This window comes from Podarcis raffonei, chromosome 11 (genome assembly GCF_027172205.1).
Source record: "Podarcis raffonei isolate rPodRaf1 chromosome 11, rPodRaf1.pri, whole genome shotgun sequence".
Taxonomy (NCBI): Eukaryota; Metazoa; Chordata; class Lepidosauria; order Squamata; family Lacertidae; genus Podarcis; species Podarcis raffonei.
Window position 1 is genome coordinate 15,163,338 of NC_070612.1, and position 27,932 is coordinate 15,191,269.

A 27,932-nucleotide genomic window follows, 5' to 3' on the forward strand; every position below is an offset into this window, starting at 1 on the left:
CAGGCAGAGGGCCTTCTCGGTAGTGGCACCCGCCCTGTGGAACACCCTCCCACCAGATGTCAAAGATTAAAACAACGACCAGACTTTTAGAAGACACCTGAAGGCAGCCCTGTTTAGGAAAGCTTTTAATGTTTAATAGACTATTGTATTTTAATATTCTGTTGGAAGCCGCCCAGAGTGGCTGAGGAAACCCAGCTGGATGGGCGGGGTATAAATAATAAATTGTTGTTGCTGCTCCGATTCACACGCACGCACCCAGGACTGCCCTGGGGAGAGCAACACTCTTGATCAGGATTCTACCTAAGGATTACAGGGACCAAGCTCTTGGCTTCACTTCAAGTTATCGGCTTGTTCAGTGGGTTGTTAATCCCTGCAAAATGTCCAGTGTTGAATATTCTGCCCCTTCAGCTGATGGGTGTGTTGTTTTTTCCTTCCACAGCCTGCTGTCATATTTTTGTCTTGCTTCTCTTTTCCCCCAGTTCCGCCGGCAGCTTTGCTATGCCTGCCTTGTCTAGATATTTGAAAACGCCCCTTTCTTTTATATATTGCTCTAGAGAGAGGCTACCATTTTAAATTAAACTTTGTTACTTTGCCTGTTCAGGTTTCTTCATTAGGCCTTTCTACAAGATGATGCTGGGAAAGCCAATAACCCTGAAAGACATGGAGTCTGTGGTAAGCAGAACACTTGGAAAGCTTATTAGTCTTTTCATTTATGTGCGTTTCTGCTTCTCTGGGGAAATTATTAAATGCCAATACTTCCTGGAAGCTTCACAGTTTGAGGCACAAGGGTAGTATTTTTGAGGTTCAGGACAAATGTGCTCCTTAGCTTTTGTTCTTTCTCTGCCTCCAGTGAGGTGTTCCCTTGCCTGACAAGGTAGCAATGTGAAGCCTTTAATGCAATTAAATTCAACAGGAAAAGATTTATGCAATATTTTTTTGCTCGGTACATTCGAACGTGCAAGCGCTCCCTGTAAAAACCGCAGCCTTTCCAGAGAAACCACAAGCCGCTGCAAAGATTTGCTCCTGGCTCACTGCCCATGGCTTTTCTGGGCGAGACGGATCGTGATTCCTGGTTCACACCTAATGCCAAGCCAAACGATGACTTTGCTATTGGCATCGAAGCAGCAGGAAGACCAGGGTGGGAGGCAAAGCAGCCACACGCTTCAGCTCTGCTTTGGTTTTGCACTACATGGAGAGGCCTGGGTTCAAATTCTCACCCAGTGGTACTGAGAAGTCTTATTTCTCTGCCTAACCTACCTCATAGGGACGCGGGTGGCGCTGTGGGTTAAACCACAGAGCCTAGGTCTTGCTGATAAGAAGGTCGGCGGTTCGAATCCCCACAACGGGGTGAGCTTCCGTTGCTCAGTCCCTGCTCCTGCCAACCTAGCAGTTCGAAAGCACTTCAAAGTGCAAGTAGATAAATAGGTACCGCTCCGGCGGGAAGGTAAACGGTGGTTCCGTGTGCTGCTCTGGTTCGCCAGAAGTGGCTTAGTCATGCTGGCCACATGACCCGGAAGCTGTATGCCGGCTCCCTCGGCCAATAAAGCGAGATGAGCGCCGCAACCGCAGAGTGGACCACGACTGGACTTAATGGTCAGGGGTCCCTTTACCTTTAACCTACCTCATAGGATTATTGAGAGGAAACCCAGCTTGGGGGGATGATTTAAATCCTACTTTTTAATCTTCTAAGCTGTCCAGAGTGCTGCTTTTGCGCTAGAAATTTGGAATATAAATGTGTCAATTAATAAATAAGCCATACCTTCTTGGGTGAAAGGCTAGGAGCGTGGTTATAGCTCTAACCACGTGGTTAGAGCATGCTGCTGATAACACCAAGGTTGCAGGTTCGATCCCCTGTGAGACGGCTGCATTTACCTATATTGCAGGGGGCTGGACTAGATTAGCCTTGAGGGGGGTGTCCCTTCCAACTCTACAATTCTGTGATTCTGTGTGTGCTTATTAATTGACACTGGGCACAAAGTGAATGTGCATTTAGGGATTTATCTGAATGCGCACTTGAGTGAGGATGCAGCCTCTGTGCACTCTGTGGTGCTCACTTCCAATATGCATTCTAATGCCATTCCCCACCCACATTTTCGCGCAACTAGTTACCTTATTTACCGTATTTTTCGCCCTATAGGACGCACTTTTTCCCCTCCAAAAATGAAGGGGAAATGTGTGTGCGTCCTATGGGGCGAATGCAGGCTTTCGCTGAAGCCTGGAGAGCGAGAGGGGTCGGTGCGCACCTCTCGCTCTCCAGGCTTCGCGCACCTCTCCGCAAGCAGCGGGAGCCCAGCGCTGGGCTCCCGCTGCTTGCGGAGAGTTGCCTACATGCTGAAGCCTGCGCGCACTGAGCTCAGCGCATCCAGGCTTCGTGGACCTCTCCGCAAGCAGCGGGAGCGCTCCCGCTGCTTGCGGAGAGTTGCCTGCATGCTGAAGCCTGCACGTGCTGAGCTCAGCGCGTCCAGGCTTCGCGGACCTCTCCACAAGCAGCAGGAGCGCTCCCGGTGCTTGCGGAGAGTTGCCTACATGCTGAAGCCTGCGCGCACTGAGCTCAGCGCATCCAGGCTTCGCACACCTCTCCGCAAGCAGCAGGAGCGCTCCCGCTGCTTGCGGAGAGCTGCCTGTTTGGGGGCTGGGGTCGGGGGAAGCTCGCGCCTGGGGGGGAAATAAATTTTTTCCCTTTATTTCCCCCCAAAAAAACTAGGTGCGCCTTATGGGACGGTGTGTCCTATAGGGCGAAAAATACGGTATATGGAACATAAATCCAGGTCAAAAGGAAATGATGGACCATCCAGATCTCTGTACATACAATGCTTAAGGACAACGTGTACATACCTATAGAAGGCTGGTGCAATGTACCAAGTTATTCATTTCGTACCCAAAATAATTCCTGTTCACCTCTTTCTGTCAACTCCTGTAGTCAGACTGGTGCCAAATGTCTTGCTCTGCTTTCCTTAGGACTATATCAGAGAGGTTGAGAGGGGGGTCTTGTCGTCTGGGTAGCCCAGGGCCTCCATACACACTACCCAGGCTTGCACCCCGGGGAGGTCATTTTGTTGCTGCTAACACAGCAAAAACAACATGGGAGGCTGTAGTTCTGAATTACCAGCCAACAACCCCAAAGAATGCACGCACAGAGCAGAAAGGCCCCTGATTCAGATATTAATGGATCAGGACAAAAGAACAAAAACAAAACAGTGAGTGGTGTATGCCAGTATTTTTATTCTTGTCATGTTACCTCATATAGGTTTGTACTGAATTGTGTTCCTTGCATTGAAAGGAGGCTCTTTGATCCAGCAAAGGCTTTCATCAGTGGAACAGCACGAGAGGCGATTTTTGCCTATTTCCCCCTCCTTCTGGCACTTTCCTCTCCTGTTCCAAAGGGTCCTTTAACCCACTGGAGGTGGAAAAGGGGGAGACGGGCGACTGCATGAAGCAAAATCTAGCAAAAAGTGCCTCTTCCCCCGTTCTCTGATGGAAACCCCTGCTGGATCAAAGAGCTTTCCATCAACACACAGGACACCACTGGATCCCACCATACTATAAACCCTTTGCTGGCTGTAAATTAAAAACAACAATGTGAATAATGGCAAACCAAGGCAGAATAAACACACATTTTAAAAATGACAACAAGGTATCAGAATAACTAATAGGATCAAAAAGCTGTTTCTGTGCTAGCTGAGACATGCTGGAAGCTTCAGATTATCAATCCTGTCTGTCAGGAGTTGCAGTTGCCATAATAAAAGCCCAGCAGTGATTCACAGCACTCATATTTTCACTTGTTGTGAGACATTTCCAGAAACTGCAGTTATTTATTTTGTTATTTTTCTTACCCACTAATTGCTGTAAAGTCTTTTGCTGTCTTTTGGGGGGAAATGATTAATGGGAACCGCTACCATTACTTATAGGACAGTGAATATTACAACTCCTTGAAATGGATCCTGGAAAACGACCCCACAGAGCTGGATCTCATGTTTTGCATAGATGAAGAAAACTTTGGGCAGGTATGTGAGAGTTGTTCCAGTTACTGCATTTGTTCTTTTGAGATGTTGGCCTGTGTTATGTATTCAGCATCACATAAGCCATTGAAGAGCATGCCTCACCCCAGGGATGGCCACCCAGATGTGTGACAATGACCTCGATGTGTAAACTCAAGGCTGATAATATCAGTAGCAATTTTCGAGAGAACATTTAAAAACTGCTAGCCAGAAGATACTTAACAATTCCTCAGTGACCACCACTGGAGTTGGTTAAGACTGTTGATGGGCTCCCAAATGAGACAATGTGCAGTCCTTATTAGGGAAAGAAGTTAAGATTGCAACCGAGAGAAAATGCTTTAATCTTGGCACCTGAGAATGGCAAAGCATCTTCCAGATTTTCCAATGAAGGCCTTTTGTAGAAGACCAGAATGAATAATGGGTGTGTAGCAAGTCGAATGGTTTTATATTACTTTTGCCTTGCTTTGACACTGCATTTTCCAAATAATGAATGTCTTCTAGTGCCTTCAAGATAGCGTCAGATTTTTTTCAAAGGGTTCCAAGAACTAAGCACAGCAATCTCAAAAAAATGCTGCTTTTGGATGGAGTAGACTTCAGCAGAAATAGAGCCAGTCCAAAGTATTGTTGGAGGCCCCTGTTGCCAGTGTGGAAGCGAAATATAGAAATGATGTGTCTGCATAGTGAGGATGACTAATGGCGTCCCATGAGCCTCTGGCTGGCCCCTGTGAGAACAGAAGCAGTAGTACTAGTTGAGCCATGGCCTGATCCAGCCGGGGATGTTCTTGTGTTCTTATGGCAGAAGCGACATGTTTTGCTGTCTTGTGTCAAGAAAGGTTTAGAAGCCCTGATTCCTATGCCCTTGTGTTCTGGCCCATACTGTCTGGTTGAGGTCTTGGTTTGTTCAGTTCACCAGGTTCTTGATAATGGAAATCTATTATTTTATATTTAACTTTCAAAAGTTAAAACAGAAATTCTGAATATTTAAATCTGAGTTTTCCCCCATCATGATTCAGACAACCATAACATAACACAGCGCATTCGAAGTCTGTGTTTGCTTGCTTTTTGCTTCGGCTTCAACAGTTTCTCATTTTACTTTCTTACCACCGGGGAGCTGAGAGCTTCGCACAAAGGGATTCTTGTTGAGAGAAGCGATGTGCAATTTAGGAGACGATAGTCACAACAACTTGTGAAGGTTTTGCAAAATTAGAACTGTGTTGTCGGGTGCGATAGTTGCGGCGGTGTACACAGTACAATGACTATACAATGAGTTGAATAGTCTACAACTCATTCACTCCAGAAAAATTCAGCTGGCTTTAATGCAGAACTAATCTGAAGTAAATAGGTTGTGAATTGCAATCGCATGCATGTCTTGGGCTGGTGCATTATAGGAGACCTAGTGAAATGTACCCTCAAATGTGGCCTTAAAGATGGTTTGCTGCTACCTTGCCACAGCTTCTTCCCAATTACCCTATTTTTCCATGTGTAGGTTTTTCCCCTTTAAAAATGTCAAAATTTAGGGGGCGTCTTATACATGGGGGCGTCTTATAGACGGAAAAATACGATACTCTCTAGCTTTACCCTCCTTTCTTTCTTTTCCATTGCCCTGGGAAGATGGACAGAGACACAAGATAATTAGAATCTGTCCTTGGCTCTCCTATGCCTTGTCGTTGTCCTTTTCCCTTTCTGCTTAAAGAAATGCTCTTTCAAACGTCTCATTTGTTCTGTCTTTGCTGCTCTCTCTCCTCCAGATAACAGTTCTGGGGCTTTGATTCTTGCATGTGGTTTCTCCAGGCTAATTATTGCTAAGCATTTGCCCCATTAGGCTTTGCTTTCTTTCAGTCTGCTGCTTCCTCTTTAATTATCTGTAAATTTTTGCACATCGTTTGTCTTTCATGTTTTTTAAGTGGCTCTTGCGTTGGGGGAGGGGGTAATAATAATGAATGAGTTAGGAGCAGTGCGTGGCATTGGTGCTCAGGTTTATTCTAAGCTTTTTGCCATGTGGTGTTCCTCCTCTTCGCAGACAATGTTCTGGTAGCAAGTGTTCATACAGGCAGTACCCAAATATATTTGGGGGGTTATTATTTCTTTTAGAAACCAATCCATGTGTTCTTCTTCATTCTAATGCATTTGACATTCTGTTCTATCCATTTTGACCATGCATTTGGGTGTGCGAGAGAGCACCACTTTTTTTGTTTGGGGGGTGGGATGTTGCTAAATTTTTTTTATCAGATTTCCAGCAAGTGTTTAAACTCCAAACATTGCTGCCCTGCAATCTCCATTCATTTCAAAAGGTTATAGTACTGCAGGCTTGACACCAGTGTGGTGTCGCAACCAGAGTGTTGGATTGAGACTTAGGAGACACGGGTTCGAATCCCCACTCTTGCATGCAGCTTGCATGGGCCAATCATTTTCTCTCAGCCTAACAGACCTCATAGGGTTTTTTGTGAAGATAAAACCCAGAGGGTTTTACTCCACCTTGAGCTACTTGGAGGAAATGTGAGCTGTCAATGTCACAACTAAATAATAAATAAAAGCAAATGTTATCCCAAAGCTGGGTAAGCCCTCGATTGTAGCTTTGCACAGGTGAGGCGGGCAATTAATAAATTGAGAGTGGGATTCCTCCACTCTCCTCCATTTGTTTATTTATTTCTCTCCCCCCCCCCAAAAAAAAAACTACAATTGTGTAAGCAAAATAAACATAAGATGTGAGTTACCTGTACTAGGATTCTGGCATCCAAACACCACCATAGATTAGCCAGTTTTGGAAAAGTTACACAGTGCCACCAATGGGTACCAGAAGTGACCATCGTTTCCTACATATGTAGGACATATGTATCACAACATTAATATGAGCATGACATAAAAATTCCCAACTGTTAATGTGATGAAAACACAATTTACCCAATGTTTCACGAGAGGGAGGGGTATTCCTTCTCCTGGCCATTACCAATATCAGATTATGATTCATCATAGAGCACACTGCATGAATATATCCCAAGTTTTTAGGAGGACATGAGTGCTTTGCTTCCGCTATAGATGAAAGAAGGCTCATCTGTTTCTCCCTTCACTTTTATCACACTTGATCTAGTCTAAATGCCAGTCTGAATTTGTATCAGGCCATCCAGGAATTGCAAATCATTGTGGGATTTTCCGGATTCAGGATTCTGCAGCTCGGAATAACTAGGTTATCAGCTTTAGATCACTCCTTTGTGCTTCCTATAATGTAAATATTGCAAGAACTTCTCTAGTTTAATGTTCTCTTTTCTCTGATTCTACTTTGGAATTATTATGCTGAAGCAATGTGTAGCACTAGCCTTGCGGGAAAGATATATGAGCAACAACTAATTTGGTTAATGGGTTTTCCCTTTAAAAGCGATATGGATTTTCCCCCCAAAAAATTAAGTGTTGCTGGTAAAGAGTGCCAAGCACATTCCTCTATAAAAATTACTCCAAATCATTAAGTATGAAGTATATATTTCATCTTGGAAACATCCTTAAGGCTCATTTCATGCATTGCATGTGTTTATTTATCTGATGATCACAAGGTGGTTCACAACATAAAAACACAAAATATGTAATAAAAACAAGAACAAGAACAAACCACACCCACAGACACAATTAAAAGAACATAGAATGTTAATCAGCCAAAGGCCTGGTTAAAGAGAAACGTTTTTGCTTGGTACATAGAAATATGTAATGAAAGGGGCATTACATAGGGGACATTTTTCAGACGGAGGACCACATTCTTTCAAGGGTGACCTTCTGTGGGTGATCTGAAGGCCAAGGTCAGGAGGAACAGATGCAATTCTTAACCTTTGTCCAGTAGGCTATATCTCAGCCGTGCAAAAGTCAAAAGGCTTCTTATCCCCAAGCAAGCAACCAACCAACACATCTTCTATGCAGGAAACCAAGAGGAGTTTTCACAGTTGGAAGGGCACATTCCAACTAGGTAGAATCTAGGGCTGGGCAATATCTAGTTTTCAATATCGCAATATATCACCAGCTAAACTTTGCTATATATGGATATATCACAATGTTGGGAATGAGGATGGAGCCATGGAGAGGCATTGGCTGGCCTCCCAGTTTCCCCCACATTGTGATTTTTGCATAGCGCACACACGCACATCATGGTTTGCAATATATTGCCAGGTCAAAAATTATGAAACCATCATCACAATATGGACTTCAAACCGGTTTTGGATGATATATTGATATATCACCCAGCCCTAGTAGAAGCACTCAAGGAGAGCTAGCAATGGGTATAGCATGGGGAGAGTCTCAAGTCCCAGACCGAAGGGGGGGGGGCTGTATTTGTCCGCCAGGCCTGAGGTCCCCCATCCCTGCATTACACAGTGGCAAACTCAGGTTTGCCATCTGATGCATATTCTAACATGTGAGCTGCAGTCCGTCTCAGCTGCCTGGCAAACATTCACCTGTCTTATTCATATATTTGCAAACACATTTTCCCATATGCATGTCTTCAAGCAGAGGTAGATAACATGGTGCCCTCCAAGGTGTTGTTAGATTCCCATCAGTCCCAGCTGATCACCATTGGTCATGTTGGACCGAGTCCAACAATATCTAGAGGGCACGCCGTTGACTATCTGTGTGATATATCTAAAATGTTAATGTGTGAAATGGATCTCCCACTGCCTGCATTACATTACGTAAACTTCTTGAACGGAGAATCTGTCTTTTCCTCCTTAACATTCGTTACTCTGCAAGGCTGCCAGGTGGGAATTGGTGGGAATAAATAGATAGGGACCTGCCTTGTGTTTAGGAGCCTTTGACAGCAGGAGGCCTCGCGATCACTAAATGGGGATTTATTTATTTATGGGATGCTCAAGCCATTCTGCAAGAGCCAATTCCATGGGTACCGTTGATGCTTTTTATCCTGGGACCATTAGAGAGCAGCCGTGTTGAGTCTTCTGAAGAGATGCCAAACAGCACATCAAGAGGCATCCCTAAAGCAGCCTTCCAAGTCCCTGCTGAACACTATCAAATTCTTTATAACTGAGCAGATGACACGCCAATCTGCCTTGCCTTGAATTTGCTAACGAAATCGTGGTGCTGAATTCTGATTTATCCATTACTTCGCATCCATTTGTCCTCCTCGAGGTCATCCTTAAGCATAAAACATTTTGACCAGCAAAACACAACCCTCCATAGACATTAAAAATTCAGAGAGCTTGTTCATTAAAATGTAATAAATTTGTTCCTGAAAGCTGTAGCAATACTTTTCTACAGACATCTCCTTATAGCTAATGCATTTTTGTTTTGTTTTGTTTACAGACATATCAAGTCGACTTGAAGCCGAATGGATCAGAAATCACGGTCACAAATGAAAACAAAAGGGAATACATTGAGTATGTATGTGTGTGTGTGTCTATGTACTCAATGTGGTGTTTAACAGCCATAGCAGTCTAGCTATTCAAACTGGACTTCAAAGATATTGTATAAAAATAATAATTTATTTTTTTATACCCCGCCCATCTGGCTGAGTTTCCCCAGCCGCTCTGGGCAGCTCCCAATCGAGTGTTAAAAAGCAATACAGCCCTAAACAGGGCTGCCTTCAGATGTCTTTTAAGATAAGATAGCTGCTTCTTTCCTTGACATCTGATGGGAGGGCGTTCCACAGGGCGGGCGCCACTACCGAGAAGGCCCTCTGCCCGGTTCCCTACCTAACTTCTCGCAATGAGGGAACCACCAGAAGGCCCTTGGAGCTGGATCTCAGTGTCCGGGCTGAATGATGGGGGTGGAGATGACTTCACTAGAAGCCATTCCCAGAATAAAACCCAATTTTTCTTTTAAAATAAAAAGCAACCAATGGGAGATGTACGGAGGAACAGAAGAAAAGTTGTTACGGGAAAATCAGCATTTTGTGGAGTAGCGGCCAGCCAAAGAATGACCCAGAACTCAGCCTAACATCTTGTTTGGTCCTTCCTCTGAAATATAGGCATGTTAAATGAAAGGAGGCACCAAATTCCCAACGGGTTTTTTTTGATGGAGAGATTAATCTTCTTTCAGCCAAATAATGGTAAAACAATCTCCATAGGAACCGCAAGATTAACTTCATGCCATCTCTGCATGGCATACCTCTTAATATGGAAAGGGCATATCTGAAGCACTTTGAAGCATGTGCGCGCTAAGCTATTTAAATGTCAGGCTGTAAAGTGAAACAGAGTTTCCTTTGAATTACTCTTTTATGCTCATCAGTAATTTTCCTCCTCCACCATCTCATTGGTTTCCCAAAGGAAATCTGAGAAATTAATGAAGAGACACACATATTCATGAGCTCAGCAAATGATATCGGAGCTGCAGCTGGAATGGGGAGGATTGTGTTTGCCTCATTTGTTCTGTTTACATTTTTTCTTAGTTTGATGAAAGATTACTGGAGCCGTAAATGGGAAGGCAGAAAAGCATTAGGGTAGTTAAGATATTTAAACGATCTCTCTTATTCCTCCAAATGAAAGTGCCATTTCTCTTTGTGTACTGCAGCTTAGTCATCCAGTGGAGGTTTGTCAACAGGGTTCAGAAGCAAATGAATGCATTTCTGGAGGTAAGTTCCTTCAGTAAACCCACTTCTGTTTTGCTGTGTGGTCTGCATTTATTGGAGTAGGGCAGCCAGACTTTGGTGGCCTTCAGATAAGCAGCAAAGTATGCCAGAGATAGAGCACAGGAAGCAATCATGGCCCGATTAAGACATGCTGAGGCCCTAAGCGATGTCAGGTTTAAGAGACCACGTCACACTACTCCCCAAAAGGTGCGTTATTCTAACAGAATGGACCATGAAAATACAAATAATGCCGTATTTTTCGCCCTATAGGACGCACTTTTTCACCCCCCAAAATGAAGGGGAAATGTGTGTGCGTCTTATGGGGCGAATGCAGGCTTTTGGTGAAGCCTGGAGAGCGAGGGGGGTCGGTGCAGATCGACCCCTCTCGCTCTCCAGGCTTCAGGAAGCTATCTGCTAGCCGTGGGAAACGCAGCTCTCCCACGGCTAGTGGAGAGCTTGCCGGCACCCAGAAGCTTCTCCCCGCTGCTAGTCCCGCAAGCTCGGGGGACAGCGGGGAGGCGCAGCGCACCTTCCCACTGTCCCCCGACCTGGTTTGAAGACTGGTGGCGGAAGAAGCGCGCTTCTCCCCACCGCCATCCCTGCAAGCTCGGGGGACAGGGGGGAGGCGCAGCGCACCTTCCCGCTGTTCCCCGACCTGGTTTGGGCTTCAGGCAGATATCTGCAAGCAGTGGGAGCCCGGCGGGAAGTCGCTTCCCCCGCCCCAGCCCCGTGCCTGGGGGGGGGGAGTTTTTTTTTCTTTATTTCCCCCTCCAAAACTAGGTGCATCCTATGGGCCGGTGCGTCCTATAGGGCGAAAAATACGGTATATTTATATATATATTTGCACATATACTGGTACAAAGGCAAGGATGCAACAGAAAACAAACTACAAGTGTATCTTGCAAGAAGCCTACTTGCAAATTAAATATCTTTATAAGAAAATGCCCAATGATTTTTAGCATATATGAAAACTATATTCTACTCGTTTCTACAGATGTATAAACACAACATGGCAAAGAGTTGTGTAACCATTCAATATATTTTTGTCACATCAGAACAATAATGTTGGTTTTCCCTGTTCCCTTGTTTTGTTTTACTTTACCAAAAGTAAAATTTGCACTGTCCACTTTTATCCCTGCCCCCCCACCTCAGACATGTAACCCCCAGAAAAGGAGGGTTGCCCAGAAGCAAATCTGCCCCTCAGGCAGAAAAAGGCACCCCACCACTGCTTTTATACTAAAAAAATAAATACACTGCTTAGGTCTTAGAGGAAACACAAAGTTTCTAATTTAAAAGCTGTTTGCTGTAGCTTTCGTCTTGAATGAATTGTTTTCTCATGTACCTGCAACTGAAAAACCTGAGACTCTGCCTTATTTAATGGAAGAACCTTGTCATTCATTCGGTATGTATTTGTGCTTTTCAGGGTTTCACAGAACTCCTGCCTACTGACCTGATTAAGATTTTTGATGAAAATGAGCTGGAGGTTAGTTGCCTTTCATTCTTACAACAGCATCAGAAAGCTAGTTATTTTATTTTTATTTGGTGCAAATAATAAATAAATGTGGACAGGAACCCTGCAAGGATCCATCAGCAAGCCCTTGTCTTTATTATTAAGAATTTGTGGAAAAAATTCTCGATAATGCATGGGTGTGTTTTCAGAGGCTTCAGTCCAGCTACACATCAGTGTAAGTTAAATTTTCAGGCTTTGTAAGAATCAGTGCAATACTGTTTGATGAGTATGACTCCATATGCATCTTGCTGGTAGAAATTCTGCAAGAACTATGGCAGAAGGGTGATCTTCTGCATGTATCTTGATAAGCGTGTTAAACCTATGGCAAATACTTGTAGTGTAGCAGCTGATACCCATCTCTCAAAAACTTCATTCGTTCCTCCGCAGTTGCTAATGTGTGGCCTTGGCGATGTTGATGTCAATGACTGGAGACAGCACACCATCTACAAGAACGGATATTGTCCAAACCATCCTGTCATTCAGTGGTACTGGAAGGTAACACTGTAATTCTCAGTATAAACTGTTGCCTTCTTTCTTAACTTTGATTCTGTCCTCTAACCAACTGTTGACCTCTGGTCACTTCTTAAAATGTGCATGACAGTTCGTGGAAAGACCTATGTGCCTGTTTCTCAGATTGCACTATCAGTGGCAACACTGGGTTTTTTGGCTGTGCCCCCGTAAGTTTCCACAACTGTCTTGTTTTATAGGCTGTTCTGCTGATGGACGCTGAGAAACGTATCCGGCTATTGCAGTTCGTAACTGGGACGTCAAGAGTGCCTATGAATGGATTTGCTGAACTTTACGGTGAGTTAAACCAAATGCATCCTGATAGCTTTTGACAAGATGTTCTGCAAAGATAGCAAACACAAACCCTGAACAGCCAAGTTTATGCTTCCACTGACCTTTCTAAGCTTGTTGGCACCTCTTTTTTGCCAGTCTAGGTCAGGGTCAGCAAACTTTTTCAGCAGGGGGCCACTGTCCCTAAGACCTTGTGGGGGGCTGGACTATATTTTTGGGGGGGGATAACCCAGAGATGCATTTTAAATAAAAGGACACATTCTACTCATGTGAAAACACGCTGATTCCCGGACCGTCTGCGGGCTGGATTAGAAGGCAATTGGGTCGGATCCGGCCCCTGGGCCTTAGTTTGCCTACCCATGGTCTAGGTTGTTGCTCGTCACTGGGGTCACGACGGGATGAGCATTTTGCCACTTTGTGTGACACACACACATATTGCAGTCAGGGGAAAACCTGTAACCCTGCCCAGCAAGCACGCACACCTTCCCAGAGTCACTGGTGTATAGACCATAACAGGCTGCAACATTGGCAAGGAGCATCTTGCATAGAGACTCTTTCACATTCATGTGCTTTTTTACCCTTGATCCAGGTTCAAATGGTCCTCAGCTGTTTACAATAGAGCAATGGGGAAGCCCTGAGAAGTTACCCAGAGCTCATACATGGTAAGTCACAAACAAGGCGCATTAAGTCATTTACAGTGATGAAATTTGACATACTAGCTACTTTTAGCTGTGTGTGAAGTTGAGATTATTTCTCTTACATTAGGCTTGCGCATTAATTATTACATTAATAAGTGCCAAAAGCAAATATGAATGATATTGCCATACAACCCTGGCTTCATCTGAGCTGATTCCTTGGGGGGGTTCAGAAAGGAACCTAAGCCAAGCTACCATCTGTCAGAGATGTGGCTTTGACTTTGAAATGCAAATATTCATTTACTGTATTTTTCGCTCTATAGGACACACTTTTCCCCCTCCAAAAATTAAAGGGAAATGTGTGTGCATCCTATGGAGCGAATGCAGGCTCCTTGGCTTCAGCGATAGCAACGTGAAGCCTCCGAAGCGCAGAGGGAGTGCTCCCTCCGTGCTATGGAGGCTTCGCGTTGCTTTCGCTGAAGCCTGGATAGCGAGAGGGGTCGGTGCACACCAACCCCTCTCACTCTCCAGGCTTCAGGGATAGCCGCCTGAAACCTTTGGAGCGCAGCGCGAGTTCCCGCTGCGTTCCAGAGGCTTCAGGTTCCTTTCGCTGGAGCCAGGAGAGTCTTGCTCTCCCGGCTTCAGCAAAAGGAACCCGAAGCCAGCAGAGCACAGTGGGAACTTGCACTGTGCTCCAAAGGCTTCAGGGATCATTGAGGCTGGAGTGGAGGAAAGCAGCGCTTCCCCCCACTGCCAGCCCCACAAGCTCAGGGGGCAGCGGGAAGGCAGCATGCCGCCTTTGCGCTGCTCCCTGACCTGGTGTTTGAGGCTGGCGGTGGGGGAAAGCAGCGCTTCCCCCCGCCAGCCCCAAAGAGCAGGTCGAAAGGAACCCGAAGCCTCCGGAGCCCAGCAGGAACTGCCGCTGCGCTCCGGAGGCTTCGGGTGAACGCACAGAACGCACCTTGTTTTAGAGGGGGAGAACAAGAAAAAAAAATTATCCCCCTCTTTGCGCAGCGCCCCTTCAGCGAAGTGGCAGGAAAAATGGAAGGGGCTCCATTTCTCCTACCGCTTTGCAGAAGGGGTGCTGAGCAGAGAGGGGGAGAAATTTTTTTTCTTGTTTTCCCCATCTAAAACAAGGTGCGTCCTATGGTCCGGCATCCTATAGAGCGAAAAATACAGTAGTTCAGAAAGAAGAATAACAAGGAATTTCAAATATGTTGTTGGAGTTAAGAATCCCAAGGCATCCTTTAAAAAGCAAAAATGAAAGTGCCATTTGTTGCCACAAGTCCTTTTCCTTAGTGTTGCTACCTGAAAAATGCATGCAGATTTGAAATTAACAGGACACTATAATGACACCTTCTCTCCCCTCTTCCCATTTCAGCTTTAATCGCCTTGACTTACCTCCGTACGACTCTTTTGAAGAATTACGAGAAAAGCTTCTTATGGCTGTTGAAAACGCTCAAGGATTTGAAGGGGTGGATTAAGACGGCGCCTGTTCCTTATTATTACTACTACTATTGTTGTTATTATTTTTGAAACAAAAGATTCTGTTCACGGAGCAAGTTCAGTGTGCTCTTATCGATTTGCCTGACAAGATATTCACAAGACCCAGAGGCAGAACAAGTTGCACGGTGGTTGGTTCATGGAGCAAACTCTTGTACAGTGCAGACGTCTAAATTGGAAGTAACTTTCTCTCACCTGTGGATAGTATTTCTGAAATTTCCATGGCAAGTTACCAACTGGTGGATGTGTACTCTTGACTACATTTCAGAAGGACTTGTTCTATTTATGTTGTGCCTCTAGGCAAAAGCCCTTAATAAATGTTTTACATACTTTCTAATGACAATGAATGGAATTAATCCTTTTACAGGTAGAGTATTACAGCTCATGTTTACTTTCTAAAAATGATTTAAGGCATTTTCAAATTTTATTTCAATACAATTAAACAAAAAGAAGCATATACTGGAAAAAAATGAGCTTACTTCTTTTCCTCACAATTTGTCTATAGACTTGATGCCTGTGGCATTTTAGTTTCGAAAGTACCTCTTTTCCCCCCGTTATTTTTGTTGTTCAGCCTCGTGTCCCCCATCTTTTGGAATCCTAGGAGCAACGTTTTTATAAGGAATTTTCTGCAAATTGGAAGTATTATCAGAATATACCTAATGCCTTTTAATTACACGCATTGAGCTTTCACAGACAACGGAGAGAAAAACAGTGATTCTGATGTAAAGTATTTTATACAAATCAACAGAATATTTACAAGAGGATCATAACACAGCATGCCAAATCTCTCATTCAATAAGGAAATTGTTTCATTATTCTTTAATAATATTGATATGTATTATATAGCTCTTTTGGTGATGGAGATGGCATTATTGTCTTGGGGGGGTATGCTTAATCCTGCTGCTTACCTTTGTACAGTGACTGTTTAATTCTCTACTCTTTGCAATGGAGGCATTCTGAACTAATCCTGGCAACGGCTTGATTTGGACAAAGGCTGTGAAGACCAGATCCACACAAACTCCTGTCTCTATACATTTGCTAATGGTCTCTAAATGAGGATATATATTTTTCCCCCTTTATTTTTAACTGCACCAATTCTAGAAGCACTTTATTGTACCACATTGGAGCTCATCTCTTTCTCCCTCTCTCTTTTTTTAAAAGAAATCATAAACATTAATGTGACAATATACCTTCTCACTGCCCCCTGTCTTTTTGGTGCAATCATTTTCAGTTGCGAATTTGGATGCAGCTGAAACAAAACCTACAGAGCTGAATCTGCAGACACTAATTGTATTTTGAGGGGCTGGGTGTTCGGTTTTTTGTTTGGTTTCTTCCCCTTGACCAAGATTTATTTAATATATACAGTTATCTAGTCAGTTTTGTAATCTATGACATGTTGCATGATTAAACGATAATGCTTGACTTGTAACTGTTATGTACTAGATTAAAGGGGGAAAGAGCAGGTATGGTACCTGTGGTCCACTTAAAAGGGAACGGTAGCAGAACTAATCGGATAAATCACATTGGCTGGTTTTAGTCAGCCCATCCAAGTCAAAACTGGCAAATGAGCTGCTATCCAGCTAAGGGAGGAAGTCCTATTGAACATAGTGGGATTTGCTTCTGAGTAAGCATGCGATGAACTGAGATACTAGGCCATTTCCACGGGTGAGGTGATCTTAAACTGATATCTGATGCAACTATAAAAGATGACAGCACTCTTGTTTTTCTGTTCATCTGTCCTGTCTTCCTGCCTCTTCTCTCCCCTCTGTTTTATCTACTCCATCTGTATCCTTTTCTTAAAACAAGAAAGTGGGTCATTTGTTTCTGGTGAAACCCAGCTTAGATCATAACCCGCTTCTAATCTTCTAACTCACAAGAGTATAACGCTAATTGGCATTTTTCTCATGCATTCTGCCCCTTCAACTCCTGGAAGACAATGTCACCAGAAAGATAGAAAGTATTTTATTTTTTTCCATTTTCAGCTATTTTTCTTTTTCAATTTTGTTTTTGGGTCCTCGCCTTTTATTTAGCTTTGTACTAGATTTCCAGCCATGCACAAAATCAGTGTTGGGGGGGTCAAACTAAATTCTCCTCAATAGCAGACCCTTTGAAATGAATGTGTTCAAAGTTAGTCATGCCCATTATTACTTTTATCACTGTTGAGTATGGCTAACATTGAATATAACCCATAAAAATCTGAGCTTTAGTTCTGGATACCATGTAGCAAACTTCAATAATAAACAATAATGGTAAATTTAAGCAGTTCCTTGCTCTGTTTGGGGGCTAAAACATAAGGAGACCACAATTTTGAAATTCAGGACATAAACTTGAATCGGAAACCAGATTTACAGAATGTAAAGTATAATTGTTGTCTTGGCCGGGCTGCTAATAACTAATGACTGCCAGTCTTTATATTTGGATCAAGGTAGGGAACCTTTTTAAGTCTAGGGGCCATATTACCTAGCGGGCAACTCTCACAAGAGCCACATGTCATTGGTGGTAGGAAAATGGAAGTGATTGCTTTCTTTGTACAGTAAATATACTGTACAAAGCCAGCCATACTCACTTCCCTCCATCCAAGTGTGTGTGTGATAGTAGCCTAGCAAGGACATGTAGCCTGTGTGCCAGGGACTACCTGGACTAAGGAGTGGTGGGAGCCTTCCACCCAGGAGGAGGACCAGGAAGACGAGGACTTAGACCCTGGGTCCTGGTGGTGGGACATAGGGAAGAGGCTGGAGAAAGGATGAGCTGAGAGGTGGTGGTAGCAGAAGGTTGGAAGCAGAAGGAGGCCCTTACAGGACAGTCTCAGTCCTGCTGGCTCTCCTCCTCTCACATCCCAGTCTGGGAGAGTCCTACATGTTGCTGAGCAACGGACTAGACAAGCCCAGAGGAGGAGCTCATCCCCTACGTTGCAGACTCTGTCTGTTTGGGAAGGCTCCAGAGTGAAAGCTAGAGGGGAGCTCAGTTTGCCGCAACGTCTCAAGCTGAAGGAGTCTAGCCAGGGAGACCGTACCGTGTTACTTTCTGTGAATGAAAGTCAACTGCATTTCAAGCCCCTAGCCTTTTCCGGACCTGCAGGGGCCCAGAACTTTCCTGTCAGCTGTCAAAACACTCTGGAGAGTCCCAAGGATGTAGGGCAGAGAAGCCCAGTGGGCCACATTTAGCCTGACTTTATTATTCCTTTGACATAGAGGCAATCCTACCCATCATGTAATGCGTGTCTCTTGTCAGGTAGGTTATCGGCACCTCACTTCCTTTAATTTCCCCCCATCTCCATGGACCCAACTTTGATAAGCTGGGCCCACTGCCCTTGCCCCCTAGTTTGGCCCTGTAGCAATGTGGCGTCTCACTCACTTGATCACATGATGGTTGAGGGATGTTGCTTCCAGTTGACAGAAAAGAGCAGGGAGGTGAAGGGAGGAAGCAAACCTCACAAATAGTTTAATTTTAAATAGTTCCTTTGACTTTATAAGCTATGACACGTTTTCAAATCAAGCGCTTAAAAAGGGGGAGGGGGCAGATCACCCCTACACAGAAGGAACATTTTGGCACATAGGAAAATAGCAACTATCTAGCACGGTTATGATCAGGAGGGAGGGAAGATTTCATGTTTGATTGTGAAATTATATCAACAAACAGGAGTTTGCTAGCATCCTTCCCGTTCTATTCCCTAACAAAGGATTATACAGTTACACAATCAAATTGCCAAGTGGGCTAAGCCATGCCCATTTGCCCCCCAATATCACCCGGTACCCTACACCAGGGTCTTCTGGTATAAATTTGCAGAGTAACCTTCCAGGAGATCAGTGAAGGTGGTGGTGTTGTTTTTTCCATTCCCATAAGTTACACAATGGCAAGCCACTTTGGAAATTAAATCTCTTCCAAATTGCTAATTCACTAATTTCTTAGCCACAGTGCTCCTCGCCTGTAAAATGAGAGTATTAATTGGTTGCCTTTGGGAGCTGTCCCAGCTCCTTTGAGTTTTGTGTTAGAAACACCGACTCGGGTGTAGGCTTGTATTTGTAAATACAGTGGATGAGTCACGCAGCACAGTACGTAACTGACTCTGCTGTTCACTCGCCCCCATTATTCTACACGTGCCTCTAATTAGTGGTTAAAAAAATTAAAAAGTAGATCCCAGAAGCCCGAGGTGTTCGTAGCCAGCTACTTTTGTGAAATGACCCTGGATCTTATGGTGTGGTTTGGAGAGAGTACAAACACAGCGAAGTGTTAGGATGCACTGCCATAAAGACAGGCGTTCTGATCTTGCTATAGACTGTTCCTCTGTGACCTTCCGTTATGTTTGCTCTTTTGTGCTTCCCAAACCTTTTGTTGTGCTTTTTAGTCACTTGTTTCACAGCAGCCCATTTCTGCTTGTCGGTCTGCGTTATAAGCCTTCAGGCTGTTAATGGGAGAAAACTTACAGATGTGGATTTTATTTTATTTTTATTCTGCGGCATGAACAGAGTCTGAAACTTGAGCATATATAGATATGCCTGGGAACTGTAGCAGCAACTGCCAAGGTGCACCTTCTGATTAAAATGGGTGTTTTGAAATGTTTTCAGCTTAGTTCCATTGTCACTTTTGCCTGACCAAATCCAGAAAAAATGTTCCATTTCATGCAATGTCAAGCCAGTCTTCCAAACAAATCAAAATCCACCTGCTTCTAGATTTCATCCCTATTGGTGGAATTATGCAGCTTTCTGCCTTCCTTATTGTTACCTGCTTGGCCTCAGCTTCAGTCCCTGGCAACACTAGTTGAAAGCTCAGGTAGCAAGTAAAGGTGAGCAGATGCACTAAGATAACATGAGATTGCTTCCACACCAGTCCCAGAATGTGGTACTGGCTATGAATAATAATCTGCACAGCACACCTGCAGCCTCCTTCCCATATAAACTGGAGCTTCTGGTGTTTTGGAGCAGCAAATAAGGAAAAAAGTAGTGTTTGAAAGAGGAGCCAATAAGGAGAGCAGGCTGAGGACTAGGAGGAGTTTGGCCAGATCCTGCATTGGGGAGTCCTGGGCAAATTGTCCTTGGAGGCAGGCTCCCTTTTCTTGGTAAGTGGGCCCCCGTGGGCTTACCTGTGTTGAGCCGCCATTTTAATTTCCCACAAATGACACACAACAACGTTCTTCATACTCCTTACTTGCCCTTCAACCATAAGGTTTTAGGATAGGTTGCAACAGCATAACATGCAGTTATAAAAAGCAAAACCACCTCAACCAAAGTTGAACAGTATAGATTGAGCAGGAAAGATGTGTCCTACAAAACAAAACGCCTCAGAGGTGCATTGTGGGAAATTAAAACAGTGGGTATATTCGGCTTCCTGGCATAGGAAGCCTAAAAATAAAGGAGGCAGGCACAGCTGTAGGCCGCCAGGTGCTGCCATAATCCCAGTTGGGAAGCAATCCTTCCTTCTCGCTTATTTATCTTGCAGCCAGTACTGTTCCTGAAGTCTGCCCCCCCCCCCTTTATGTTTTTGAGCTTCATGTATTTGACCGTTTGCTGACAAATCAGTAGAGGACGTTGCTGTGAAGGCTAATCACATGCCTCCTTGTCCGAGCCCATTCCTCACCTCATCCCAATATAGCAAACCAACCTAAATGACCTGTTGGTTTTGTTTGTTGCCCTTTGCACTGTGGCGAGTGAGCATGACTGCAGGAATTCTATCTCAAAAGTCACTGTTTGTTAGCATTCCACCTGTGGAAGAACTTAAATCTGTACACGTTGGTGGAGGGATGAGTAGTACAGCCTACCCACCTCTGTTACTACTTTAGTTTTCTGTGAGTAATATGAAAACAAACCAGGATTGTGGTGGTTTGAATGCTCAAATGCAGATGTAAAATTAAAGCTTTTTTTAAAAAAAAAACAAACGGAACAAGTTTGCTTCTCTGAAATTCTGAGGGAGAACACTGGATGAAAGAAGTGTATAAACCTGGTTATGTTTCTAAAATCTGGATTATTCCCCAGCCAAATATATTATTTATTTTATTTAAGCAGTTTATATTCTGCTTATATTTTATAAGCAGGGGTGCAGGGGTCGCTCGAAGTAGTTCACAATGTATCATAAACAAAGATCAAATACAAAAATGCCAAGGGGGCGAGAATCCACATTATAAAACACCCCTAACTAGATAGGCGCCCTCGTCAACATCAGAATGAAACACCCGAAAATCAGCTACAGTGGTATCTCGGTTTTCGAACATCTCCGTTGACAAACGTTTTGGAACGCCATAAACCTGGAAGTAAATGCTTTGGTTTTCAAACACACCTCGGAAGTCAAACCGGGAACACGGCTTCTGTATTGGGATTTCCATTTTGAGTTTTTGGTTTTTGAACGTTTTGGAACTCAAAGGGTCTTCCGGAACAGATTACGTTTGAAAACCGAGGTACCTACCAAAAAATACAATGAAAACCCTTGTTTTAAAATACTGTATTTTGCAACTGAGCAAAAGAAAAGATAAAACTCTTTCTGACCCACCATATGCCCAATGACGTAATTAAACAACCCAATCCAATTAAATTCCCAACCCCATAGTCAACCATAAGCACAGCTTAAACTGCAGCTAAAATTGCTTTCCACTCAAGCACACATAATTAGTGCATACACAACAACCAAACACTGAAACCCTACAAACAATGTACTCAAACTTTACTCCTCTATCACGCAGTTCCGATAATTCTGCATTGCATCCTCAACAGCCCACTCATGGGACCCAGACAAACCTAGACAAATACTGACATACAAAGCAATACACCCTACCCTCTAAATAAAGCATTCATGCCAAGCAGTCCCTTTCACTCAGGAGGTGGGAGGTGGCATACAATATACACCCAATAGCAGGGGTTCACATGGGGGCAGGAGGAACAGAATCCACCTTTCCCCAACTTTCTAACCACCAGGCAATAATACATCCTCTGTTTTCACCCACAGCCCAAAACAAAAGAACAGAACAGAAAACTCTTAGATGAATGAGGTGCCTCGTATAAATACCATTCACTGCCTTGGTTTCTCACCCGAGGGATCCAAAACTACCCCCAAGTAGCACCTCTGGTGCTCTGCTTCACTTCAATTGGATGAGCTGGGTTGCTCCTAGCTGCACTCAAGGGAGACTCAACCAAAAAGGGTAACAAAGTGGGGCTGGAATGGATAGTTGCCGGGTGTGAGTGAGCTGGAAGCAGAGAGATGCTGCAAGATCTGAGAGAGAGATGCTTTGCTGTGTGCTGGCTCTAAAGATCTGTTGGGGCATTGATGCTGTGAGGCCCTTCATCTTATGTTCGGGTTGTATATATGCACAAATAAACCCATATATCCTAAAGACACCACAGTTTCCACTGACCTTCCTTCCAAGTCTCCGATAAGCACTGGAACGCCTGGGTTGGAGTGATGTGTAACAATATTTGCAGCACATACTCAAAAGAGGTTTCAGATGCCTTCTGCAACATTCAGTCTCCAGCTGTAAAACATATGGAAAAGAAGAAGAAGATGAAGAAGAAGCAGCAGCAACAGCAGCAGCAGCAGCTCTGGGCAGCTACCAACAAAAGATTAAAAATACATTAAAACACCAGTCATTACAAACTTCCCTAAACATGGCTGCTGCCTTCAGAGGTCTTCTAAAACTCAGATAGTTGTTTATAAGATAGTTGCTCGCCAGAGCAGCTTCGTCACGCTGGCCACATGACCCCGAAGTGTCTTCGGACAGCGCTGGCCCCCGGCCTCTTAAGTGAGATGGGCGCACAACCCAAGAGTCGGACACGACTGGCCCGTACGGGCAGGGGTACCTTTACCTTTACCTTTTAGTAGTCTATTGTATCCCAAGACAGATGGATGCCAACGAAGTAAATAACACACTGGATGGTATTCAACACTCATTCTAATCATAATAGACCCATTGAAGCTAATGGACATGATCATCTTAGGTTCATACATTTCAATAGTCTGCTCTGAGGAGGCCTTAGTTGAATATAATCCAGTGTTCTCATTTGGAATATCTTTGAAAACATACTTCCATTAGATATACAAACATAAATGCTGATTTGATTAAAGATCATGTTCCTTTTCCATTTTATTTTCTTAAGATTTATGAAGGGAATTACTGGCTATTGTTCATCTGATGGAGAAGAAAAATTTAATAAGAAGTTATGAAAATAGACACATATTGTACTTTAAATTATATGGCTTGCTTCCTTGAAAGTTTAATATTTGTATTTCAAACACTACTCTTTTTAAAACGTACTATTTACAAATTGAAGAAAAATCACACAAAATCAGCAGGAATATCAACAGAGAAAATCTTAAATGTACAGTGATCAGTCAACATAGTCCTGCTTGATCTATGACTATATTCAGGTATGCATTTCCAAACAGTCTATATTCAGAAACAGTGCATTTCTAATAGCAACACAGAAAGGACTCACACCAAACACAATTCACACATAGTGTAGACTTTAATTTTCCTTTATCCAGAAAATAAACCGTCATTCCAGTGTACCTGATTCTAAAAAAAATTAAATCCAAAATGTTATTTCCATGGAGCTAATGTCGTTTATGAAGCAAGCTAGATCTCATCAAAATTCAGATGTATGAGGTCTAGAAGTTACAGGAAACATCAAAATGTCTCTATTGTTGGAGCAATCCCAACCTCAGCAGTAAGGCAGCTAATGGACCTCAAGCAGCAGCCCTAACTGCCATCCCATTGGTGGAGACAGAAGCACCATGATGGAACTGACATGCTGCACACCGGCAAAGATCTTCCAACAGCAAAGCGGGCGATTGGGGTGGCAGAGATGCCACACCCAACACTCCTTTGTTTCCCTGATATGTCTGCAGAGATGATGAGACTCCTCCACACCATCTCTTGTGGCTGGTGTATTTAATGCCCTCCCATTGACTACCCATTTGGGGGTAAAAAGGATGAACACATCCTGCAGAACTTTGCTGATAGCTACAACAGACCCTCCAAGTGTCCCTATTTTCCAGAGACATCCATGATTTAGAGAAGCCGTCCCGGTTTCTGCTTTGATTTCCTTAGTAGGTCCCTGTTTTCATTGGAGAAATGTTGGAGGGTATGGAGTTATCTGACCCCTGAGCCATCTGAAGGCAATCCTCTATGGGGAAGGCTTTTTTTAATGTTTAATCTTTTATTATGTTTTTATATCTGTTGGAAGCTGCCCAGAGTGGCTGGGGCAACCCAGTAATGTGTGTGGGGTATAAATAGTAAAATCATCATGTGAATGGGACATCCCAATTTGCGTTGGAGGGTGTGCTACAATGGCTGAACATGAAGTCATAATCAGATAAGGCCACTTTCACACCATATATCTAGAGCACAGTTATGCCTTCCCCAAAGAATTATGGGAGCTGCGGTTTGTTAAGGGCGCACCACTAGTTATTAGGAGCCCCCTATTCTCCTCACAGAGCTACAATTCCAGAGTGGTTTCACAATCAATACCTTTTCACAGGGAATTCTGGGAATCATTGCTCTCATGTGAAGAATAGGGATCTGCATCAACCTTAACAAATTACTGCTCCCAGATTTATGTGGGGGAAGCCGAGACTGTTTACACAGGGGTCAGCAAACTTTTTCAGCAGGGGGCCGGTCCACTGTCCCTCAGACCTTGTGGGGGGCCGGACAATATTTGGGGGGAGGGGGCGGGGAATGAAAGAATTCCTATGCCCCAGAAATGCATTTTAATTAAAAGCACACATTCTACTCATGTAAAAACACCAGGCAGGCCCCACAAATAACCCAGAGATGCATTTTAAATAAAAGGACACATTCTACTCATATAAAAACACACTGATTCCCGGACCGTCCTTGGGCCGGATTTAGAAGGCAATTGGGCCTTCTAAATTTAGTTTGCCTACCCATAGTTTAAAGTGATGGTGTAAATAATTAAACCCCCTGAAATCAATGGACTTTTCAATGGGTCTACTCTGAGTATGTTGTCCTTGATCCAGGAAATCCAGTTAACCAATCCATATTCATTTTCATTGGTGTGACTAACAAAATATTTTATCACAAAATAAAAATTGCCCCCAGCTAATTACTGACCACAACAACAACAAAAATTTTAGGTGTGGGATCCTTCCAGAACCTAGTCCAGAGCCTTCCTTTGGCAAATTTGATGAAAACAGTTTAAGTGTGTGTTATCAGCAGCCAAAATATGGTGGCTTCAAATTTTGGAAACTCTCTCGTCCTCTTTCCCCATCCCCTCCACCAGAGCCTCCAAAAGTGCAATTTTGTTGAGGGTTTCCAATATTTAATCAAGTTAATTGCTTAAAAGATGGGTGGTTAATTGAGGTATATCAAATTTTATTATTTAACCGAATAGGTCATTATACTAATGATCAAATAAAACATAATAAGAAAATCCATTTAGAACTGGCTTATTTCCTTCAGAGACCATTCATGGCGCTGCTTGTGTTAAAATGAATGGGTCCAGTTAATATATTTAAAATCAATCTTATTTAATATCTGGAAGTGCCTAAGATGGACTAGGAACTGGACGTTTTGAAAATGGCTCCGTACTTTTTAAATAAATAAATAAATAAATAAATAAATAGGACAGATTATGATGGTGGTGGCTGCTTTTATTAAAAGCATCTATATACCACTCTCCATTAAAAGAAACCCTAGGGCAGTATGGAAAGAAAAAAATTATATATTGAAAAATACATTAATACTCCATATTATAATGCATTTTAAAAAACCATTTGCAACAATACAAATCCACCGTAGAAAAACCAGGTCAATAAGAATAATTACTAACAATTATTGTTAGTAACAATACAAATCGGTAGGTGTTTGCATGAACAAGTAGATCTTCAAAACATGTCAGATTGATGATCAAGATGGTCCCTGCCTAACCTCCTGAGAAGTTATCCCAAAGCCTGGGTGCCATGGAGGAAAAGACCTGAGCCCTGGTTGATGCAAGACATACCTGTGCAAGAGGCAGTATAAGCAGGATGTATTGATCTGCAGATATTGGTAAACAAGCACGTCTACAATGGGAGAATACATTGACTTGCAAATTACTTCACAGCCCTAAGCTACTAAAGTGGTTTACAATAAAATAATATAAAATACAAAAACTACAGTCTCAAATCAACTAAAAACAATAAAACAAATGTTGGAGAAAAGCAAATACATTTCCTTCTTTTGAGCCTTTAGCTACTGCATGTGTTACTTTAAACCACACAAGCCCACTCTTTGTCTAGCAATCTAGCCAACACTTTGCTTGCAGCCCCTCTGCCTAAGTTCATCCCTAAAAGCTGAGCCATTTTGTTTTGTCTCGCCTAACATGATGAGAGAAGATGCCTGTTATTTCTCTCCTCTACTCATCCTATAAACAGTTCCTGCAAATAAAAATCTGCTTTTGCATGAATAAAGCCTTTGAACTTTCAATTCAAGTCATCCAAGCTGCATGCTCTCCTAACAATTTCTAGTCAATATTCCTTAAAATGACTGGGTCACACCAGGGAAATCGCTCTTGAACAAAAATACATTTGGTAGCTGTCTAAATATCAAGACACTAGGCCGCATTTCAGCTGGTAACTGATTCAAGGGTGGGCCCAGGACCCAGGCAATGTTTGGCAAAAAGGGCTCCCTTGAACACTGAAATCAGCATGCAGCCACTGAGAGATATTTCACACACTGCTTTCTGAGAGGTACACCTTAAAGAAATCAAGTGTCTCCCTCAGTGTGCCCAGTATCACTGCCAGAAATATGTATTTGCAAACATGCCTGTTGTCCACCTTGGTTTGCTGAGGCTCACTGGCAAGAGTAGAATCTGAGACAAACTAGGTTTGCTGCCATGTTTGCATTGTGTGAAATGTAATCCTTATAGTTTGTGCTTTTAAGATCCTTATAGTCCGTATTCTTATCTTTAATAATTCTGGACTATTTCCTACGTGGCATGGCCACATGTTGACACTTAAGCGTGCATTTTTCTTCTGCCTGCAAGCATCAGAAATTTCCACCTGGTCAGTCCCCTCCTCCTATTTCCCCCTCTGGCCCTCTATCACTTGTTAGATTAGCTGGAGGACATGCCCTAGCAATGAAATCAGTTTTTAAACAAATGACAGAACTTTGAACCTCACGCTGAAGTTAAAGAATAACAGCAAGGGAAGTCAGATCAATGGCTAGCAAATATTAGTTGTGGCTGAGCCACGGACATGTAACTTTGAAAAATGTCAGCCCTTCTCCTTGATGTCCCTACAATCCATCACCCATGCCATGCCCCCAAGGAAATCACATCTTTGAAGTTACGGAAGCCCCAACCCTTTAAAAGCAAAAGGCACAGTGAAAATATACACGATTAGGCAGATATACAAAAGGGCAGACATTTTGGTCTACAGAAATAAAAACAGAAAGCGCTAAGAAACCCTATTGGTGGAGATCCTCAAACCCAGAGTCAAAAGGTGGCCCTCGAGGGCTTTCCATCTGGCCCTTGGGACTGTTACAGGCCAGACCCACTCTTCTCAGGATACGGCCTTCAATGGTCCTGTTCCTCAGCCTCCTTAAGTGCTTTTGCCTGGCTGGAATTTCTGCGTGAACTCTGATGCTTGCCTGGAAGGACAGATGTTGGTACAGTTTCTCTTCAGCTACTGCGTGGCTGGTAGCTAGCCTGACTGTACTGTTATGTCCATTGCCCACAGCCGGCAGTGGGCACCACTGCCTTAGAAATTGATGGTTCACACTAGAGCACCATTCCAGGTCTCATCAACCCCAGCCAGCATGATCCATCATCAGGGATGGTGAGAGATGGAGTCCCCAGACATCTGGAGGGGTGCTGGTTCCCCATCCATGTGCTATAGCCAACGCCGTGCCCTCCAGATGTTGTTGGACTCCCATCAGCCTCAGCTAGCATGGTCAGGGATGATGGGATATGTAGTCCAGCAACATCTGGAGGACACCACATTGACTACCA

General features: G+C 43.6%; 1 protein-coding gene across 15 annotated transcripts in view; it reads left to right on the plus strand.

Moving 5' to 3' along the window:
- NEDD4L (NEDD4 like E3 ubiquitin protein ligase) overlaps positions 1-15,343 on the plus strand; it is a 249,610-nt gene extending 234,267 nt beyond the window's left edge. For all 15 annotated transcript variants that reach the window (XM_053408611.1, XM_053408612.1, XM_053408614.1 and 12 more), the window contains 9 exons: positions 602-672; positions 3,909-4,004; positions 9,291-9,364; positions 10,497-10,557; positions 11,978-12,037; positions 12,452-12,559; positions 12,772-12,868; positions 13,452-13,524; positions 14,879-15,343. In XM_053408611.1, the coding sequence (XP_053264586.1) occupies positions 602-672; positions 3,909-4,004; positions 9,291-9,364; positions 10,497-10,557; positions 11,978-12,037; positions 12,452-12,559; positions 12,772-12,868; positions 13,452-13,524; positions 14,879-14,981 (743 nt within the window). In that variant the 3' untranslated portion in view covers positions 14,982-15,343. The remainder of the gene's footprint in view (positions 1-601; positions 673-3,908; positions 4,005-9,290; positions 9,365-10,496; positions 10,558-11,977; positions 12,038-12,451; positions 12,560-12,771; positions 12,869-13,451; positions 13,525-14,878) is intronic.
- Positions 15,344-27,932: the final 12,589 nt, after the last annotated feature.